An 18,284-nucleotide genomic window follows, 5' to 3' on the forward strand; every position below is an offset into this window, starting at 1 on the left:
TGCTGGTTAACTTTTATAGCAGTCATGTAGATCACATGGTGTGTGTCTCTTGGTGATGACATCATCAGTAGGCGACTGATATTTCTCCATGTCAGATCCAGGGAAAAGCTCTTGCGTTTTTGTTTAGTCGGACATCATCCTGGTGTTCGGGCGTTTGAAAGCATCGTTGGTGTGTAAAAATAGACCTTGGTTTCATTCTTTATTCATTTCTATGTATATTTTTATATATTTGACATGTTTGATAGATTTATGGAGATAAACATGTGCATAGTGTATTCATGTCAGCCACAGCCAAATATGCTTAAGATATATTGTGCTAGCAACATTATGCTTCCTGTGGCCAACTTGTGGTATAGTTGGAAATTATTTGTATTGTTTAATGCACTTAATGCTTCCTTTATATATATTGTAATAGGGATTTGGACACATTGTAACTGTATCTCTTTTCTTTGTCAGCGTTACTCTACTGCCAGTTTCCTCATTAAAGACGGTCAACATGTTACATCGCTGTCTGCGTGGTAATTAGGGATGGAGTTTATCTGCCTGTCCATTTATGCAAGACGTATGAAGAGGACAGGACATATAGTTATATAAGCATTTAAAACACAGGCAGTCATTTCCATCATAATATCTCTTTTCCATCAACAGAGAGTTGAAAATGACTGTTGTGGAAATGACATTTTATCAAATATCAAATATCTGCTGATATATTAGCATGCTAATGTCTTTTTTTAGATTTAGCTTTAAATATAATCAAAATAAACAACAACAAAACAAAAAAATGACCTTGATATTTTGTGATTTCAGTTCCCTCCATGGAGCTAATTCAGTCCTCTGGTCATGTGTCCCCTGTCAAATGACTGATGCTGTGATCACCAAGTACACAAACCCCAAAAAAACCTCCCTGATTACACATTTTACCCAGTGTGGTGGAAATGACAGTCATCCCAAGAGACAGCTGTTCTTTTTAGGAAATAATGCATCAAATACTAATGTTTCTTACAGCACCTGGTACATTTCATTAAAACAGACTTTTGTGTCACTTATATTTAAAGTTAAGATTTGATCAATATTGAATTAAAATTCAGCAGGTCTGAATGTCCAGAATCTTTTAAAAAATAATAATAATCACTGATTTACCTTTGAATTTGTTTGAAAACGGCTTTTGATGGAGCTCAGATTCATTTCCAAACATTTTAGGAGAGAAATGAGTTTGAAAAGTGGCTGAGCAGCGCTGACATCAAGGTATCAAGGTCATTTTTATCATTATACAACACAGGCTTACACAACAAAATGGGAGTTGTAGTTCCTTCATGCTACTGAATTCAGAATGGAACCAAATAAAATATAAAACTAAATAAAATAAAGCAACTTTTACACTTAAACATCCAGGAAATAATTCTGTATTGCATTTCTTGAATTTGCATCAGGTTGAATGTTAACAGCAGCAAAAAGTTCAAGGTGTTGATGATAATATGGTGGACGTCTTCACAGAAGAAGTTCCACATGTGGAGAACATTGTCCATCATCTTTGACTGAGTTTGTGTTTGAAGCATCATGATACACAGCCCACCTCCCCTCATCCTGCTCCAGTCTTGCTTGTTGTGTCCTGTCAGCTCAGAGTTCAGTCCCCTCAAGTGCAACAGCTTGATCCTGTGATGGAGCAGCAGCCTGTACTATGAAGCAGGTTCAACATACCCAGAGTATCTTTGAGTGATCTGACTCGACTAAATCTAACAAAGACCATCAAGGAGAAGCCGTCACATGAAGCTGGTTATCAACTCTGTAAGTCACCCCAAGGTTTCCCAATATAGACACAAACATGTTCACATAAACAGGGTGGCATTTGTAGTATCTCACCGATCGCAGCATCAACAAGACTACTGACAGCACACAGGCATATTTTACAAATGAAGAGCAAACCATAATATTAGACAAATAATAAAGAAGAAGGAGATCATATCCATCATAATCCAGACTGAAGGAAACACTCCTGCAGCTGCCACATGCAGGAAGGACAGTCAGCAAAAGAGAAACAAAAAACTGCAGACTGTGTGAATAATGATAATAAGGATCATATGTTTCTTCTATCCAGCTCTTTTCAGGATACTCAAAGACACTTTACAAAGATTAAAATGATCAAAGAAAACACACAGTAAAATATTTGTCACACAAAACATTAATCACACATTAAAAACAGTTCAAGGCGTAAGTTAAGAGCGGGTATTTTGAATTGTGGGTATTTTCATAAGGGTGCCTGATGTTTTCAGCTGGACACAGGGCTGTATAATATCACTGCTCCATCAGTAGAGCACGAGTACATCTGACCATCATTACATTTGTGGATTCAGTTAAATGAATGTTCTGCTTAGATATAGACTATTCTTATTTCTTATGGTGTGTGAGAGTTATATATGATTTAATACATTTAGTCATCATCTGTCTGTCATCTGATCTGCAGACACATGATTAAATGTATTGAATTATATACATGTGAGTGCAGCTTTCTCTTTTTTATATGGGAACATTTAGAATAACACACCAGTCCATCAGAGCGCAGTATAAAACTGACTTGGGAGCAAATAAAAAGTCAATATAAAAACATCATTCAAAGCAGTCAGTAGACTGACTTTCATGGCTTTATAAGTACAACAAGTACAAGGCTTTAGTGCTTCAATCAGTCTGTGTTGTAGGATGAAATTGGTTTATAAAAGTACAATGAAGTAACACTTTTCCCTCCTCTGTACACCGAGAATGAAATTAATTTCACCTTTGACAAAGGTTTAGTCTTAATATCACACCTTTATTCAGTTTAATACACAAACATATTTGTTCTCCAGTGACATCATCAACATCAGTCATGATGACAACAGGTTTGGATCAAATGAACAGTTGTAGACACATTTTAAACTCACTAGGTGGCAGCACCTCTCAGCAAAAGACAAAAGACATCAGAGGACTGAGACAACTTTGTTCTAATGATGTAAAATGACACTGTAAAGAATTTCTCTGTAAAAACAGTAAAGTGCTGCCTACAGAGCGGAGCGCCAACATGGTTGAAAAGAAAGTACATTTGGCCTCAACATAATATTCTGCATGATCCAAGAGGTTCACACGGTAACTGTTATTTTACATTTATTTGGTTTGTATCTGTTTCTAACATTTGTGACCTTGAATGGACAATTTAATATGTTTTCTGTTGTTATGCTAACGTGTCGGGACCTGTCTATATCAGATATTCATGTGAAAGTCTATTGTTGAGCCTGTCTAAATGCTGGACATTTGTTGAGAGACTTTAAAATAATAAGAGATTTATTTTTCAAATTCTTTTTTATGTATTTTATTTTTCTAGTTTTCACGGTGTCTGCGGAGGATAAAGACATGGAATAAAACTCAAAAAGACATCTGTATGATGCGTGGCCATTATTTTCCTTGGACCGGTGTAGTTACAATCCTCATACTAGCTTACTACTATGTTATAGTGCATAAAAATATTAATGTAAATGTTCAAATCTTTGTTGAGTTAGGATGTAAATTGTTTATCGTAATATATGTTGTATTGTTACTGGGACTGACAATTATAACATGCACATACTGTGAAAAAATCAAAAAGGGAGCACATGTCAAGTCTGTGAGGACAAAATACTCACATTTCAGTTATTTATTTGTCTCACATCGCAAAAAACAAACGCTTACGCGTTTCGGCACAAAGCCTTCATCAGAGCGTTTGTAGTACTATGCAGGTTCAATATGATAATATACACAAGGTCAGAGAAAGAACACAGCTGGGGGCGGGACCCAATTATTTAATAACCAATCACTTTTCTTTATCTATGCCTCAGATAACTCACTTCCATATAACATTACGTTTCGCAGAACATTATTACTGACCACCTTTAAACTGTACCTTACATGTGAAAAATGAATAAATAAATAACTAAATAAATAAATAATAGCGACAACGACAACGACAACAACAACAACAACAATAATAATAATAATAATAATAATAATAAGAATAATAACAATAATAATAATAATAATAATAATAAATAAAAAGAAGAAAAAATCATTAAAAATAAATAAATGAAATGAAATAAAATAACATTAATAATAATATTATTAATATATAATAATATTATATAATATCCACAACCAGTTGGGTTTCATTCAAACTTAACCCTTATGCCCTCCTCAAATTTACTACCCTCTGGACACCTTCGTGGCAAAAATGGCCATGCACAGAAAAACTGCTATTAAATCATCATACATCAATATTTTTTTCTCCTTTTTTCATAAATCACATAAACAACTTAAGACTTGCTCAAAACTACCAAACATTCAATCATTTTCAGGATTTTAACCCTTTAAATGCCAGTTTAATTATTTGAATTACTGATGATTTTTTACCAAAAAATCACAAAAAATTAATTCTTTTCCATATAATAAATAGTAGGGGGATGGGACTTTGGTGGTGATTAGAGTCTTGGATGTGTCAAAGATTATCAACAAAATTGATTTGATTGCATTAGTATTTTTTATGTAGTGCCAGATACTCCCTCTGGACACCTTCATGGCCAAAAATGGCTCATTGACTATAAAACCATACATTCTGTAATGTCAGCATTTCATTTTGAAGAAAAGTAGTGATATTTGACATTTTTACCATATTCCACCAAATTCAACTGTTTTCCCATTGTAGGCCAATGTATGAAATTCTTGTATTTTTGCCATTAGATTACATTATATTATGGAGCTATGTGACTACCAGGGGGCCCTAAGAGTGATTTGTGGGTTTGTTTGTGTGTGTGTTTGTGTGTGTGTGTGTGTGTGTGTGTGTGTGTGTGAGTGTGTGTGAGTGTGTGTGTGTGTGTGTGTGTGTGTGTGTGTGTGTGTGTGTGTGTGCACATGTGTGCGTGCGTACATGTGTGTGTGCGGGGGGCCGGCAGGTGTGCGTGCATGTGAGAGAGAGTGTGTGTGGATCTGTAAGCACACACTGATCATTTCAGGGGTGAAAAAAGGGCATCTTTTGAGGGATGTGTGTCATTTGTCTTTGAAGAGGTGCTCTTGCCTTTGCTGTACTCAAAAACAAAAACATAAACAACTGTTAGTTTGTATATGCACCTGCTTTCACAGCCAAAGATAAACATGCAGCTTGGCTGAGGAGTCATTTCATTAGTGAGCAGAGACGGAGAAAGACTTGGAGCAAAAAGAGAGTGGAGAGGACCATGAGGATCCTACCCATCCTAGCAGTGAGTAGACAGCAAAGAACAGGCAAACTTGGTCTCCATCACATACACACACTGTCGGTCAAACACACACACACACACACACACACACACATACATCATATGTTCAAAGTCTGGATATTTCTGTTTCAAATTTTTATTCATATCTCATATGTTCTGTTGTGTTCTCTTTTGTTGTTGAAGTTTACAAAGTTGTTGTTGTTAATAACAATAAATGTTCGGAGTGATGAATCAGATGATGATTTAGAAATTATTTCACAAACACACACACACACACAGACACATACACACACACACACACACACACACACACACACACACACACATACACACACACACACACACACACACACACACACAAACACACACACAAACAAACCCACAAATCACTCTTAGGGCCCCCTGGTAGTCACATGGCTCCATAATATAATGTAATCTAATGGCAAAAATACAAGAATTTCATACATCGGCCTACAATGGGAAAACAGTTGAATTTGGTGGAATATGGTAAAAATGTCAAATATCACTACTTTTCTTCAAAATGAAATGCTGACATTACAGAATGTATGGTTTTATACTCTAATGGCAGTGAGAATTAAAAAATGTGTTTATAATGGAAGTCAATGAGCCATTTTTGGCCATGAAGGTGTCCAGAGGGAGTATCTGGCACTACATAAAAAATACTAATGCAACCAAATCAATTTTGTTGATAATCTTTGACACATCCAAGACTCTAATCACCACCAAAGTCCCATCCCCCTACTATTTATTATATGGAAAAGAATTAATTTTTTGTGATTTTTTGGTAAAAAATCATCAGTAATTCAAATAATTAAACTGGCATTTAAAGGGTTAAAATCCTGAAAATGATTGAATGTTTGGTAGTTTTAAGCAAGTCTTAAGTTGTTTATGTGATTTATGAAAAAAAAGCAGAAAAAAATATTGATGTATGATGATTTAATAGCAGTTTTTCTGTACATGGCCATTTTTGCCATGAAGGTGTCCAGAGGGTGCAAAATGCGTCACGGGAGTATGAATGACATGTAAAAGACACTGGATTTCAAAAATTTTACACAAAAGAAAAGTTCTTACAAAAAATCATGCCACAAGCTGTAACACAGCCAAAATGATCACCAAATGAAAAAAAAAAAAAGTTGAGAAAAATGTACAAAAATGCCCGAGGAGGGCATAAGGGTTAAAGTAAGAATATTAATGTTTCCTTCCCAGCTCTTCACTCCATTAATAAACTGATGACTACCTTTGATATTTGAAGCAGCAGCTAAACTCAAGCAGACAACATCCAAACAACAAGCTGCAAGAAAACACTGAGGAGAGCTGAGCTCATACTTTTACTCACCTGACACAAGTCTTTCTATTATATCATACTACCATGTTATAATGATTTATTCTTATAATAATGTAATTATGTCATTATATTAGTGATTTTACAATAACAATACAATGTGTGTGTGTGTGTGTGTGTGTGTGTGTGTGTGTGTGTGTATGTGTGTGTGTGTGTGTGTGTGTGTGTGTGTGTGTGTGTGTGTGTGTGTGTGTGTGTGTGTATCAGCCTCTGTGACGTCACAGACTTCCTTTGAAGATGTTCCTCTGATGACTCGTCAACATTCTAGAACCTGGTTAGAACCATATATAACAGGGAGCCTTTAGAACACTCAGGACACACACAGCTTCAGAGGGTCAAAAGATGCAGTTGGACTGGACAGGACTTGGTTTTCATTAAGAGGTAAGGTAAGAAACAATGACTCTTTGACATTTCAGACAGATTACTTTCAACTTGTTACTCTTGGTGATCAAGTGACCAACAGTTCTTTTAATGTGCATTTTGGAAATGTGAGTTTTGTTTGAAGACACACTTGAAAAGTATGTGAACCTATTCTTTAACTTCAAACTGTAACCAAGTTGTTTGTGTTGGTGAGACTTTAGATGGACAGAGGTTCAAATGTCTGCATTTGAGGTTGGTGTTTGATGCATTCAGTTTATTCCCATGATGCTTCTTATTAATGTTAACTTATTGGTCTTAGTTTGTAATGACAGTTCAGTAGAGGATTTTAAATGACATCCTAACTATTTGCTTGTCACTAGGAGGTGGTGTCTCATGTCCAGCTGTGCAGTTGTGCAGACAGTGCATGTTTGTGGTATGGGAGCTACAAAAGTTTTGCCCACCAGCAGCTGCACCGTGACAACCAAGATGCACAAGATTGTCCTCCTGAATGCACGCTAAGAGGCAAGTTATCAGGGAAATCATGGCTGGTATTTCCAACAGTGAAGCTGAGGGCACGCGACGGTTACTCCGGTTGATGGTGCTGTCATGTTGTCTGTCCTCATCTGTAAGAAAAGGTGCGTCACACGGCAGGTGGAGGAGACTCCGCTCATTAAGGCTGCCAACAGGCGCAGCAGCGTCAGTAACTGCAGTGATGCGGTCAACTCACAGAGGTCGGAATAAGTTATTAGTGACTTCCAGAACCATTGTGTGCAACAGTCCACAGTCCACCTCCCTCTCCAACACACACACATGCTGCTGCAGCCGTGTGCACAGCCACGCATCCAGCGCGCTCTCAGGTCAGATTATCTGAGCTCAGAGCGCGATAAAAAGGGTTAAACCCTGAAACTGTGGAATCCCATCTTTTTCTACACAGTTCAGACAAATCCCCTGGATAACAGGAGACAGTATAGTCCTCCACATGTGGACTACTGTTCTGTTAAAATTCGCTGTGAGGACATGAGGGGAAAAAACACAAAGAACGAGAGAGACAGAGAGTCCGTGTGTTTGATGAAGCCTCATTGTTTTGCTGCAATAATGAGGAATATATTTAGAAAAAAAAAGTCTGTTCATTTAAAAGTGCAGATCTTCACACAGAGACAGAGACGCAGCTTCTCTGCTCCGAGCGCAGGATCAGCACCTTGGACAGCACCGTGCGGACATCCTGACTGTTGAGCTTCTTCAACTCATCAAGTTTGTGATTTTAGAGGGAAAATCCTCACCTTTTTTCAGGTCAGTCAATATAATGACTGAACAGCGCGTGATATTCATACAGCAGGACCCCCCACCTCTGCTGCCTTTCCATGTAAGTCTTAAAATGTTTTTTGGGTTAGGTTTTTTTTAAATCATTTCATTTCATTTATTTATTTTTATTTATTTATTTATTTCTGTTTTATTATTATTATTATTATTATTATTATTATTATTATTATTATTATTATTATTATTATTATTGTAGCTTTTTTATTAATTATTATTTTTTATTTATTTATTTTTCACATGTAAGGTACAGTTTAAAGGTGGTCAGTAATAATGTTCTGTGAAACGTAATGTTATATTGAAGAGAGTTATTTGAGGCATAGATAAAGAAAAGTGATTGGTTCTTGAATAATTGGGTCCCGCCCCCAGCTGTGTTCTTTCTCTGACCTTGTGTATATTATCAAATTGAACCTGCATAGTACTACAAACGCTCTGATGAAGGCTTTGTGCTGAAACGCGTAAGCGTTTGTTTTTTGTGATGTGAGACAAATAAATAACTGAAATGTGAGTATTTTGTCCTCGCAGACTTGAGATGTGCTCCCTTTTTGATTTTTTCATTCTCATAACAGGGTTCGTATGAGGATTCCGAAAAGTCAAACACAATATTTCGTACAAAATCATACGAAATGGGCCACAACTCGAGCGACCTGTGCGCATGTGCAAGCACTGCCGCGCAGAAGCCTTCAGCATTTCACCGCCTCAGGTAAGACTTCTATGTTGTGTTTAGAAAAACGCTAATTCAGATTGCTACTTTGTAATTAAACCAGTCGATGTCGTTAACAACAACACACTTGAATGATCAACATTTTGAAACATGGTTAATTTGACCAATTTCTTTGTTAAAACTTGATTTTTTATATAGCAGTGCTAAGGCTACCGTCAACATAACTACAAGGCTAACAAATTAGGTTAGCTTATTTTTTTTTTTTTTTATTTCAGTCACTCTTTACCCCTCGTCTTTAAATGCAGTGCATGAAGTGTGTGTGTATGGTCACGCTAGTGTACTCTAACAAAATCACTCCCCCTGTGTTGGATTCTGCCATGAAGGAGTTTGGGAACCACTTCTGTAGAGTCTAGACTTATTAGCTAATGCTAACGTTATTAGACAGACGCGACTGTGGTCCCTGATGAACAGATTACTGCAGAACACAACTGGGAAAAGTTTAGTGCCTGTTACACTCCGATGCGCACTGTGTTTACCCCCATTAAATCACCTGAAAACGACACCATTCTGCTACAGACCTCTGAAGACATCAGACTGGTCAGTTATAACTCGTTATTAGACTTTTTGATTAAGGAAACGCTTTACTGAGCTGTCGGTATGACATTTAACTGTGATTGGCACAGCTGTTGCGGAGCGATGAGACCAGTGATGTGACTGCGGTATTTGATAATCAATTCGCCTGATCTATTGTTACCTGCTCTCAGCCTGTTCGCGCTGCCGCGCTTATATAAACCAACATAGAAGATGCACATGGAGACAGTTTGTGCGCACTAAGTATATTTACAAACGGAGCCGCACACAGATAGCTGCGGACACCGTGGATATACGACCTACCCCTTAGAGCATAGCATTTGTTTTTTTCAATTTCAACTCAGGGTGCAAAATATTAAACTGAGGGTACAATGCTTGCTTTTGCACCCCCGTTGAACCTGCGCTGAGAAGAGAAGGCTTTCATGACTATTCTCTAACTGTAGTTCTGTTCTTGTTTGTTTTTTATTGTTTTACAGATAACCAAGTTCCCTCAGTCATCAGTCTTTGTCATTATCCTTTTAAAAACATAAACCAACGGCACTTTTAAGAGCCAACTTGTCTGTCAGTCTACATATTGTCTCAGTCTCTTTTTGTGTCTAGTCTGTATCTCTGTCTCTTTCTCAGTGTCTTGTCTGTGTCTCTCTCTGTCTTGTTTGTGTATTCTGTGTCTTGTCTGTCCACCTTGCCACATAAACAGCTGCAAGATTTGCATCCCATTGGTCTCCTGTCTGACTCTATTATGGATGTCCCTGCACAGGCACTGTCCAGTAAGTACTATTGTGCTCTATTGAATGGATTAATAGTGGCTAAAATACTCATACTAATCAGGTTTTCCTTAAGTGGTAAACTAGAGCAGTGTGTAAAGATCTGGTCACCATTTATCTTGTATCTTTAACAACATACAAAACAATTATGCATTCATAAATTACATGTAGTACTGGGCAGGTGGGCAACTGGGTGGATTAGATAGCCCCCCTTTTTTTCAATATCCTGTCTCTTCCTACACTCTCTCTTTATTTCTCTCTCTTTTTCATGTTAGGTCATCCTTACGATTACTGAAAAATCTGAAGCAGTTTCTTCTTCTGTAAGAATCCAAAGTCCTTTTATAATTGCTTCCAATAAAAATATGTGAAACAAAACATCCTTAAAGACAAGAGCCCTCTTTACTATGCATACAATCATGAAGCTTGTACAAACCCTGATGATGGTGCCCCTGGATTGATTTCTCCAGTCTGGACCCTCCCTAGTTTGACTACATCCACACTGGATCGCATCTACACTGCCCTCCAATCATTCTTCCCTCTTCTTCAGGGAAACAACTAATGCTGATTGTCAAGTGTTATTTTTGAAGTCTTACCTGTAAGTTTTGGTGGACAGCACAGCTCTGTGGGGGGCTGAAGGGGAGAGGATGCACAGAGCAGGGGAGTGGATTCAGAACAAGCAGGAACAGGAGCAGGAACAGGAACAGGAGCAGGAACAGGAACAGGAGAAGGAGCAGGAGCAGGAACAGGAACAGGAACAGGAGCAGGAGCAGGAGCAGGAGAAGGAGCAGGAGAAGGAGCAGGAGCAGGAGAAGGAGCAGGAGCAGGAACAGGAACAGGAACAGGAGCAGGAGCAGGAGCAGGAACAGGAGCAGGAGCAGGAGCAGGAGAAGGAGAAGGAGCAGGAGCAGGAACAGGAACAGGAGCAGGAGCAGGAGCAGGAGCAGGAACAGGAACAGGAGCAGGAGCAGGAACAGGAACAGGAACAGGAGCAGGAGCAGGAGCAGGAGCAGGAGCAGGAGAAGGAGCAGGAGAAGGAGCAGGAACAGGAACAGGAACAGGAGCAGGAGCAGGAGCAGGAGCAGGAGAAGGAGCAGGAGAAGGAGCAGGAACAGGAGCAGGAGAAGGAGCAGGAGAAGGAGCAGGAGCAGGAACAGGAACAGGAGCAGGAGCAGGAGCAGGAGCAGGAGAAGGAGCAGGAGAAGGAACAGGAACAGGAACAGGAGCAGGAGAAGGAGCAGGAGAAGGAGCAGGAACAGGAACAGGAACAGGAGCAGGAGCAGGAGCAGGAGCAGGAGAAGGAGCAGGAGAAGGAGCAGGAACAGGAGCAGGAGAAGGAGCAGGAGAAGGAGCAGGAGCAGGAGCAGGAACAGGAGCAGGAGCAGGAGCAGGAGCAGGAGCGGGAACGGGAGTGGGAACGGGAGCAGGAGCAGGAACAGGAACAGGAGCAGGAGCAGGAGCAGGAGCAGGAACAGGAGCAGGAACGGGAGCAGGAGCAGGAGCAGGGTCTAAGGTAAAGTTGGGCAAAAGAGAATGGACAATTAATTGTACTTACTATACTGGATTACTTGTTTTTGGTTCAAAAAAAGCTTGTAAGAAAATTTACATGAAAAAAGATAGTGCTGAAGTGGACAAAACAATATTGTTATCTTGACGCAACTGTTCTGTTGATATCTGACAACTGAAAGAAATCCTCTGGCAATCTACAATTAAAGCCATATGTGTTTTACAGGGGATGAGGCATCCATATCCATTGAAGAAAGTATTTATTTATTTAGGTATTTAAAAATGATCCCCATTAGCTAGTGCACATGACACCTTCCTGAGGTCCAAGTAGTGATGCAATTTACCCTTTTCCCATCACCTGTTTTTCTCAGATGGGTGCTGGAGCCTAAGACTCAGCTCATGGCTGCGCATGAAAGCAGAGAAAAGAACATTTTTAAGAGTCTCTTTATGTCCAGTTCTCAGTGCTTTGGAAGGTTTGTGGTTCAAAGTTTAGTTTCTCCTACTTTCTCCTCTGTGTCTGTTTGTACTGTCAGCTATCTGCCTGATTTTACTGTTTCATCTTCAATTTGAGCTGGATAAGAGTTTGGTTTAATTAATACTACTTATGATATTGATGAAAACCCAACATTTACGGATTTACCAATTTTAATGCTTCATAATAAAAGCTTTTAGAAACCAAAGTAATCATGTCCTCTTATCGGAAAGAATTAATTGGGAATAAAATGTTTATCCATCATTTAGCCACTTCAATGAGCTTCATCAGTAATCAACAGGCTGCAAACTCTGCTATAAATACCTGTGACCACTGGAGAGTTATTTGTCCCACGACTGAATGCTGATTGTACCCTTTACCATTGAATACAAAAGCCAGATGTTAGCAGGTGTTAGTGGTTGGTTTTTTTCCACGTACAAAGAGCTCTCCACACCCTGCTTAAGTCGTACAGTCTGAAATGGTCCCCAAATGTGGTATGGTACAGAAATTTTCATTAGTCCTCCTCACCACAAGGCGTTAAAAAGAGAGTGACCATTCCATCTTCCTCCAAAGCCCCATGGTCCCTCAGTCCCTCTGGTTCCACCCGAGTGGAGGTTTGGGACAGCTTCTGTCTTTTAATAATGACTGTTTCAAAAAGAGTAATCTTAGTTAGTGCTGTATTATTATCATGATATATATTGTGTTTCATTAAATATGTCAAATGAATTATGGCTGTATTCTGAGTTATGGTCATTGAAGTGCACTGAATAAATATTTGCTTTAATACAGTTTCACAAGTATCAGATTAATACTTATCAAGCAACTGACACACTAAGAATGTCTTTTCAATGCCTCCTTGACTTAAAGTTTGAAACAGAACATTTTTACAAAGGTTTCATCTTTCTTCTGTAAGAATATTCAGAAGATTATTACTTTTTAAACGAGGCAACAGGAGTGCAGATATACCTCTAATTTGGTTTGTCATGTTGAAAGAGCTATTTCTGTGAGATTCTAAATTGTAAAATTAAACAAACAAAAACCAGGACTAAACAAGAAAAGAAAACATTCTGTGAACTAACCTTTCACGAGGCCCTCGTACAGGCTTTGGATGGCCTTGACTGTCTCCCTTTCCTGCTCGGTTACAACCTCCAGGCCACTGAGGCAATCGCAGGATATAAGGCGGTCAGTTTTGGGGTGACCAAATAAAAACAGAGGGTGCCTTCGTGCTACCTTGAACTTGTGAATCTGCAAACAAATCAGGAACATAATCAAAATGGATGAACTATAAAACCATTGTGTAATAAACGACTGTATACCAACTGTAATAAACAGTGGTCCATGATAAAGATATGGTTTATTGAGAATAAAATGAAGGGCTCATGAGGAGTATGAAAAAAAGATGTTTAGGCAAAATTTAAATTTTATCAGAATTATACGAACATCAGGATGCCCCTTTAGCTCAGTTGGTAGAGTGTGCGCCCCATGTACTGTCAGTCCTCTGCAGCGGCCACTGATTCACCTGTGGCACATTTGTTCTTATCTTCAGCTCTCACTATCAAATAAAGGCTAAAAAATGCCAAAAAAGTAATTTAATAAAAGGATTGTGACCATAAAGCCATTTTTATCAAAACTTCACAGACCTTGCATTATTAGTAGAAACATATATGTATTCTTTCATTCATTATCTGTCACTGTGTATCCTTTAAAGGTCGCAGGGGGCTGCAGCCTATCCCAGCTAACATTGGGCAACAGGTGGGGTGCACCCAGCTCATCTCAGGGATGACACATCTAATGTAGCGTCACCAATTAACATTATTAACCTGCATGTCTTTCGACTATAGGAGGAAGCAGGAGAACCTGCCTACCTAGGAAAATTAATGCACTACAATTCGTAAAATTTTTATTTAAATTTTGAGAGAATCAGGTGTTTAGGAGAGTTGGGGGAAAATGATGAACAATTCCTATGTGTTCAGTTTTTGATATATTGAATCATTTCAGTTACATTAACATGAGTGTTTCACATGCAATTCCACATTTCACTCATTGTTACCTGATGTGTCTTAGTACAATAAATTAAATTATATGATATATTCTGAGGGATCTGAAGTTCACCACTCTGTATATTCATCTGACTGTCACCTGTGCATGAGAATTGGTTTATCTACGATATAAAACTTGTGTAAAAAGTGTGCAAGTTAGCAAGTCCAACAGAGGTGGGATAGAGAATAAGAAAAGAGCTTACCAGAATCTGGGCCCTCTCAACCAGCTTGTGGGCATTATGCCCTTTTTTGAGCTTTTCTGCCCACTGTGCTGTGGCCTTGTCCTTGGTCTGTTGAACCCTTTGTTTAATGGGTTGTTTGGCCCCACAGATTTCATTGTGGAACCCGGCATTGTTACTGAAAGTGAAAAAAGAAAAAGCATTAGCTCACATCAACAGAGGGCAACGAAATTAGTGTTTCAATTATTATAATTATTATTCTTTCTATTAGTAACTAATTGGCTGATAATGCTCAGTTTGACATGATCTAGGAGATTAAGTGTAGAGTTAGATATCTGAGGGGAAAAAGAATCAAACTATTGAACTGTTTCGATAATCAATCGATTGTTAAAGTAAATGTCAATGTGAGATTAAAATGACTAATTATTTACAGTTAAGTAACCAGACATTAGCGGTTGGCTGCAGGTCTGATGCGGGATTAGCATTACTGTAATTTACTGTAACTGTATTTTACAGGGTGTTTTATTCTAGGAAACTATGAATATGGCAACAATTACTTTATATAGTATAGACTTACCTCGAACAATAGAATTCTCCAAACAAATAATTTCCAAATAACCTCCGACCTGGTGCCGAGTTTGACAATCTTTAAAAAGATTTATTCGACGTTATGGAGATTTACTACACTACCCACAATTCTAAAATGTTAGGTCGGTGATTGGCGGAGCGTGCCGTTACCATGGAAATGTAACCGCCCCCGCGAAAGGGTAGTTCCGCTAGCAGGCTGGCTAGTGAGATCGCTAACCCGATTCTTAGAAATAATTTACTTATGTCGCAGTGAATATAATATAAATACATACGAAATACAAAAGACAACATATTTAAGCACTCGCAGTCAGTCAACAGTAAAAACACTACAATAACGACAAAAGTAACATTTAAGAAGAAACGGTATAATTCGCAATGAACTGTGGGATGTGTAGTTTTTCCTTCTTCAAAAAAAAAAAAAGAATACAGTCTATACATACAGTATCTACGTGTTTTCGGAACCGAATCAAATGGTTTTATGGTCACGATCCATGGTTGATTTGGTTCCAGGCTTAAAACTCGTTATAAAATAAAATTATTTTCTGAAATGTCCATTGAGTTACTGAATAGGAAATACTCCTAAAGCAGGGAGCCTCCAGCGAATAAGTCACGTGACCACGGTCTTCTGGCTCACGATTACGTGGGATATGACGAATTTTCGTGCATTAATTTTCGTAGGTATAAGTACGAACTGTAAGTGAGACCAGTCTGATTTTTTAACAGTATGTGCATGTTATAATTGTCAGTCCCAATAACAATAAAACACATATTACCATAAACAATTTATAACCCAACAAAGATTTGAACATTTACATTCATATTTTAATGCACTATAACATTGTAGTAAGCTAATATGAGGATGTTTTCCATTTAAATCACCTTTTAAACTCTAATCAGTGTGTATCCATCCATTCATAACCGGGGGGTTCAAATAAAACGAGTGATTTAGATGAGTCACCACAGGATGGCAGCAATGAGTCTGTTTCTGTTTGACACAGGAAGAAAAGTAGAGAGATGAAAATGTGTGTCAGCTAACTGAGCGATTATCCAGGTTAATTTGATCAGAATGTTTTCACCGATGTTGTAAATATGATCTATTATTAAAACGGGTCATTTAGTGATAAACAGGACTGTCCCGATTTTTTCAGGATGTCTGATCACGCAAAAGACACGATGAATAAAAAAGTTAGAGTCTTAAAATGTGTCCTGTATTTGGACGAGCACATGATCAGAGAAGTCAATAAAAAAGATCACTTTGTTCTTGGTAGAATATCTGAGCTGCTGTTTTCATATTGGAAACTCTGCATGAAGAGACAACAGCTTGTTTCCTCTGAGGGAAACTACAGTACACAGTCCACAACTGTCAGTGCGTCATGACGCGGAGTGAAAGTACAGCAGATAATACAGTCATCACTCAGGACATGACAAGACATGACATATTTGACATGTTTCAGTCCCGGTTCAAACATGTAGAACACTTTGTGACTTTGTTTTGAAAAGCGCTGTGTAAATAAAGTTTATTATTGTGATTATTATTAATGAGCTCACACGTGTTGAGTCTGTATTCTTGCACCATTCATATATAATAGGGGAGACCGGGGTTGTTGGTGACACTTTCTGTTTGAGCGTCAGTAAGTCAGTGGTTGTTGGTGCTCGATCTCTCAAGCTTTGATGCACAGCGCTCAGATGTGTCTACTACATATAAAACTCTATTGGACGTCTCCTACACAATCACAGATTATGTGTGTTAATGTGACACATGAACAGGTCCAAGCCAGTTCCAGACCTCAAGTCTGAGGGAACAAAGGCAGTGACCAAGTACACCAGCTTCAAATAAAGCTGCTACAGTCAATCCAGCAACACAAAGGTCCTTTTCAAGACCACACAACACTTCAACTGAGAGCTGCAGTCTTACTACTGTTGTGTCTTCATCACATTAGATTTTAAAAAAAAATTTAAAAAAGTTTGTCGGTTTTAGTGATTTTTTTTTTCTTTCTTTAAAAAAAAAAAAAAAAAAAGAGTTCTTTTTAGAGTTTTGGAAGATTATTTTCCAAACATTGTAACATTTATTGAACAAATAAAACCAATAAACCAATATCTCTTCACTTTAACAAAACATAATTTTTAACCCACCATTAATTTTCTACACCATAATCACTACTTCACACCATGACAATAATTAATTGGTTGTGTTGCAATATTGTAAATACATTTAAAACCTTTATAACCCCATATTGTTTGTTTGTTGTTTAATGTAAATATATACAATATTAAAAATAATCTGACTAGAAATTAAAAAAAATCAATGAACTGTAATCATATTTCATTAATTTCAATTCATCTATCATAGTTATATGTATGTCAGTATCATTTGCAATGTTTAACTAATAATTATTAAAGGAATACATAATTAAAATAATACCTTTTTAAAAATGAGTATTACTTTGATTACAGAAAATCTACATCAACACTATAAATAAATAAATTCAGATGTCGGGGTGGTATTTAGGACAAAAGAGAGTGAAAGAAGAGTTTACTCCCCAGATTTACTTTACCACTAAACATTAAATTTTGACGTTTTGTGTGTTATTCATGCAGTGTATAACTGTAAGAACTACTTTCATTCCTTCATCAATGTTGGATTTAACTTTAGGTAAATTGTATATTGCAATAATCAATATAGGAGTACTCATGTTAATATTGAAGGACTTGAGCTCTTGACAGAGTGAGTGTGTGGTCCTTAAAAGGACCTTTGTTTTTTTTCTCTAAAGACACAGAATGAGCGCTTTAACCTCCGAAGCCGTACAGAGTGCGTCCCTGTCTCTTCAGAGCATACACCACATCCATGGCGGTCACCGTCTTTCTCTTGGCGTGCTCGGTGTAGGTGACGGCATCACGGATGACGTTCTCCAGGAAGACCTTCAACACACCGCGGGTCTCCTCGTAGATCAGACCGGAGATGCGCTTCACTCCACCACGGCGAGCCAGACGGCGGATAGCGGGCTTGGTGATTCCCTGGATGTTATCACGGAGAACTTTACGGTGACGCTTAGCGCCTCCTTTACCCAGTCCTTTTCCTCCCTTTCCTCTGCCAGACATTTCGTTCGCTTTTTCTTTCACAGACTGAATCGAGTCTGCTGCTTGAGGACAGACAGTCTGTATTTCTAGACTTTCTGAGGACCTGATAGAGAGCAG

At 38.2% G+C, this 18,284-nt stretch overlaps 1 protein-coding gene across 1 annotated transcript; it reads right to left on the bottom strand.

Moving 5' to 3' along the window:
• Positions 1-17,840: 17,840 nt before the first annotated feature.
• LOC146330795 (histone H4) lies at positions 17,841-18,255 on the bottom strand. The gene has a single exon (XM_084714303.1). It carries the CDS (start codon positions 18,186-18,188, stop codon positions 17,877-17,879), a length of 312 nt encoding a protein of 103 aa, XP_084570429.1. The 5' UTR covers positions 18,189-18,255; the 3' UTR covers positions 17,841-17,876.
• Between the last annotated feature and the right edge of the window lie 29 nt (positions 18,256-18,284).

Source organism: Lutjanus erythropterus, chromosome 3 (genome assembly GCF_056507025.1).
Source record: "Lutjanus erythropterus isolate fLutEry1 chromosome 3, fLutEry1.hap2, whole genome shotgun sequence".
Taxonomy (NCBI): Eukaryota; Metazoa; Chordata; class Actinopteri; order Lutjaniformes; family Lutjanidae; genus Lutjanus; species Lutjanus erythropterus.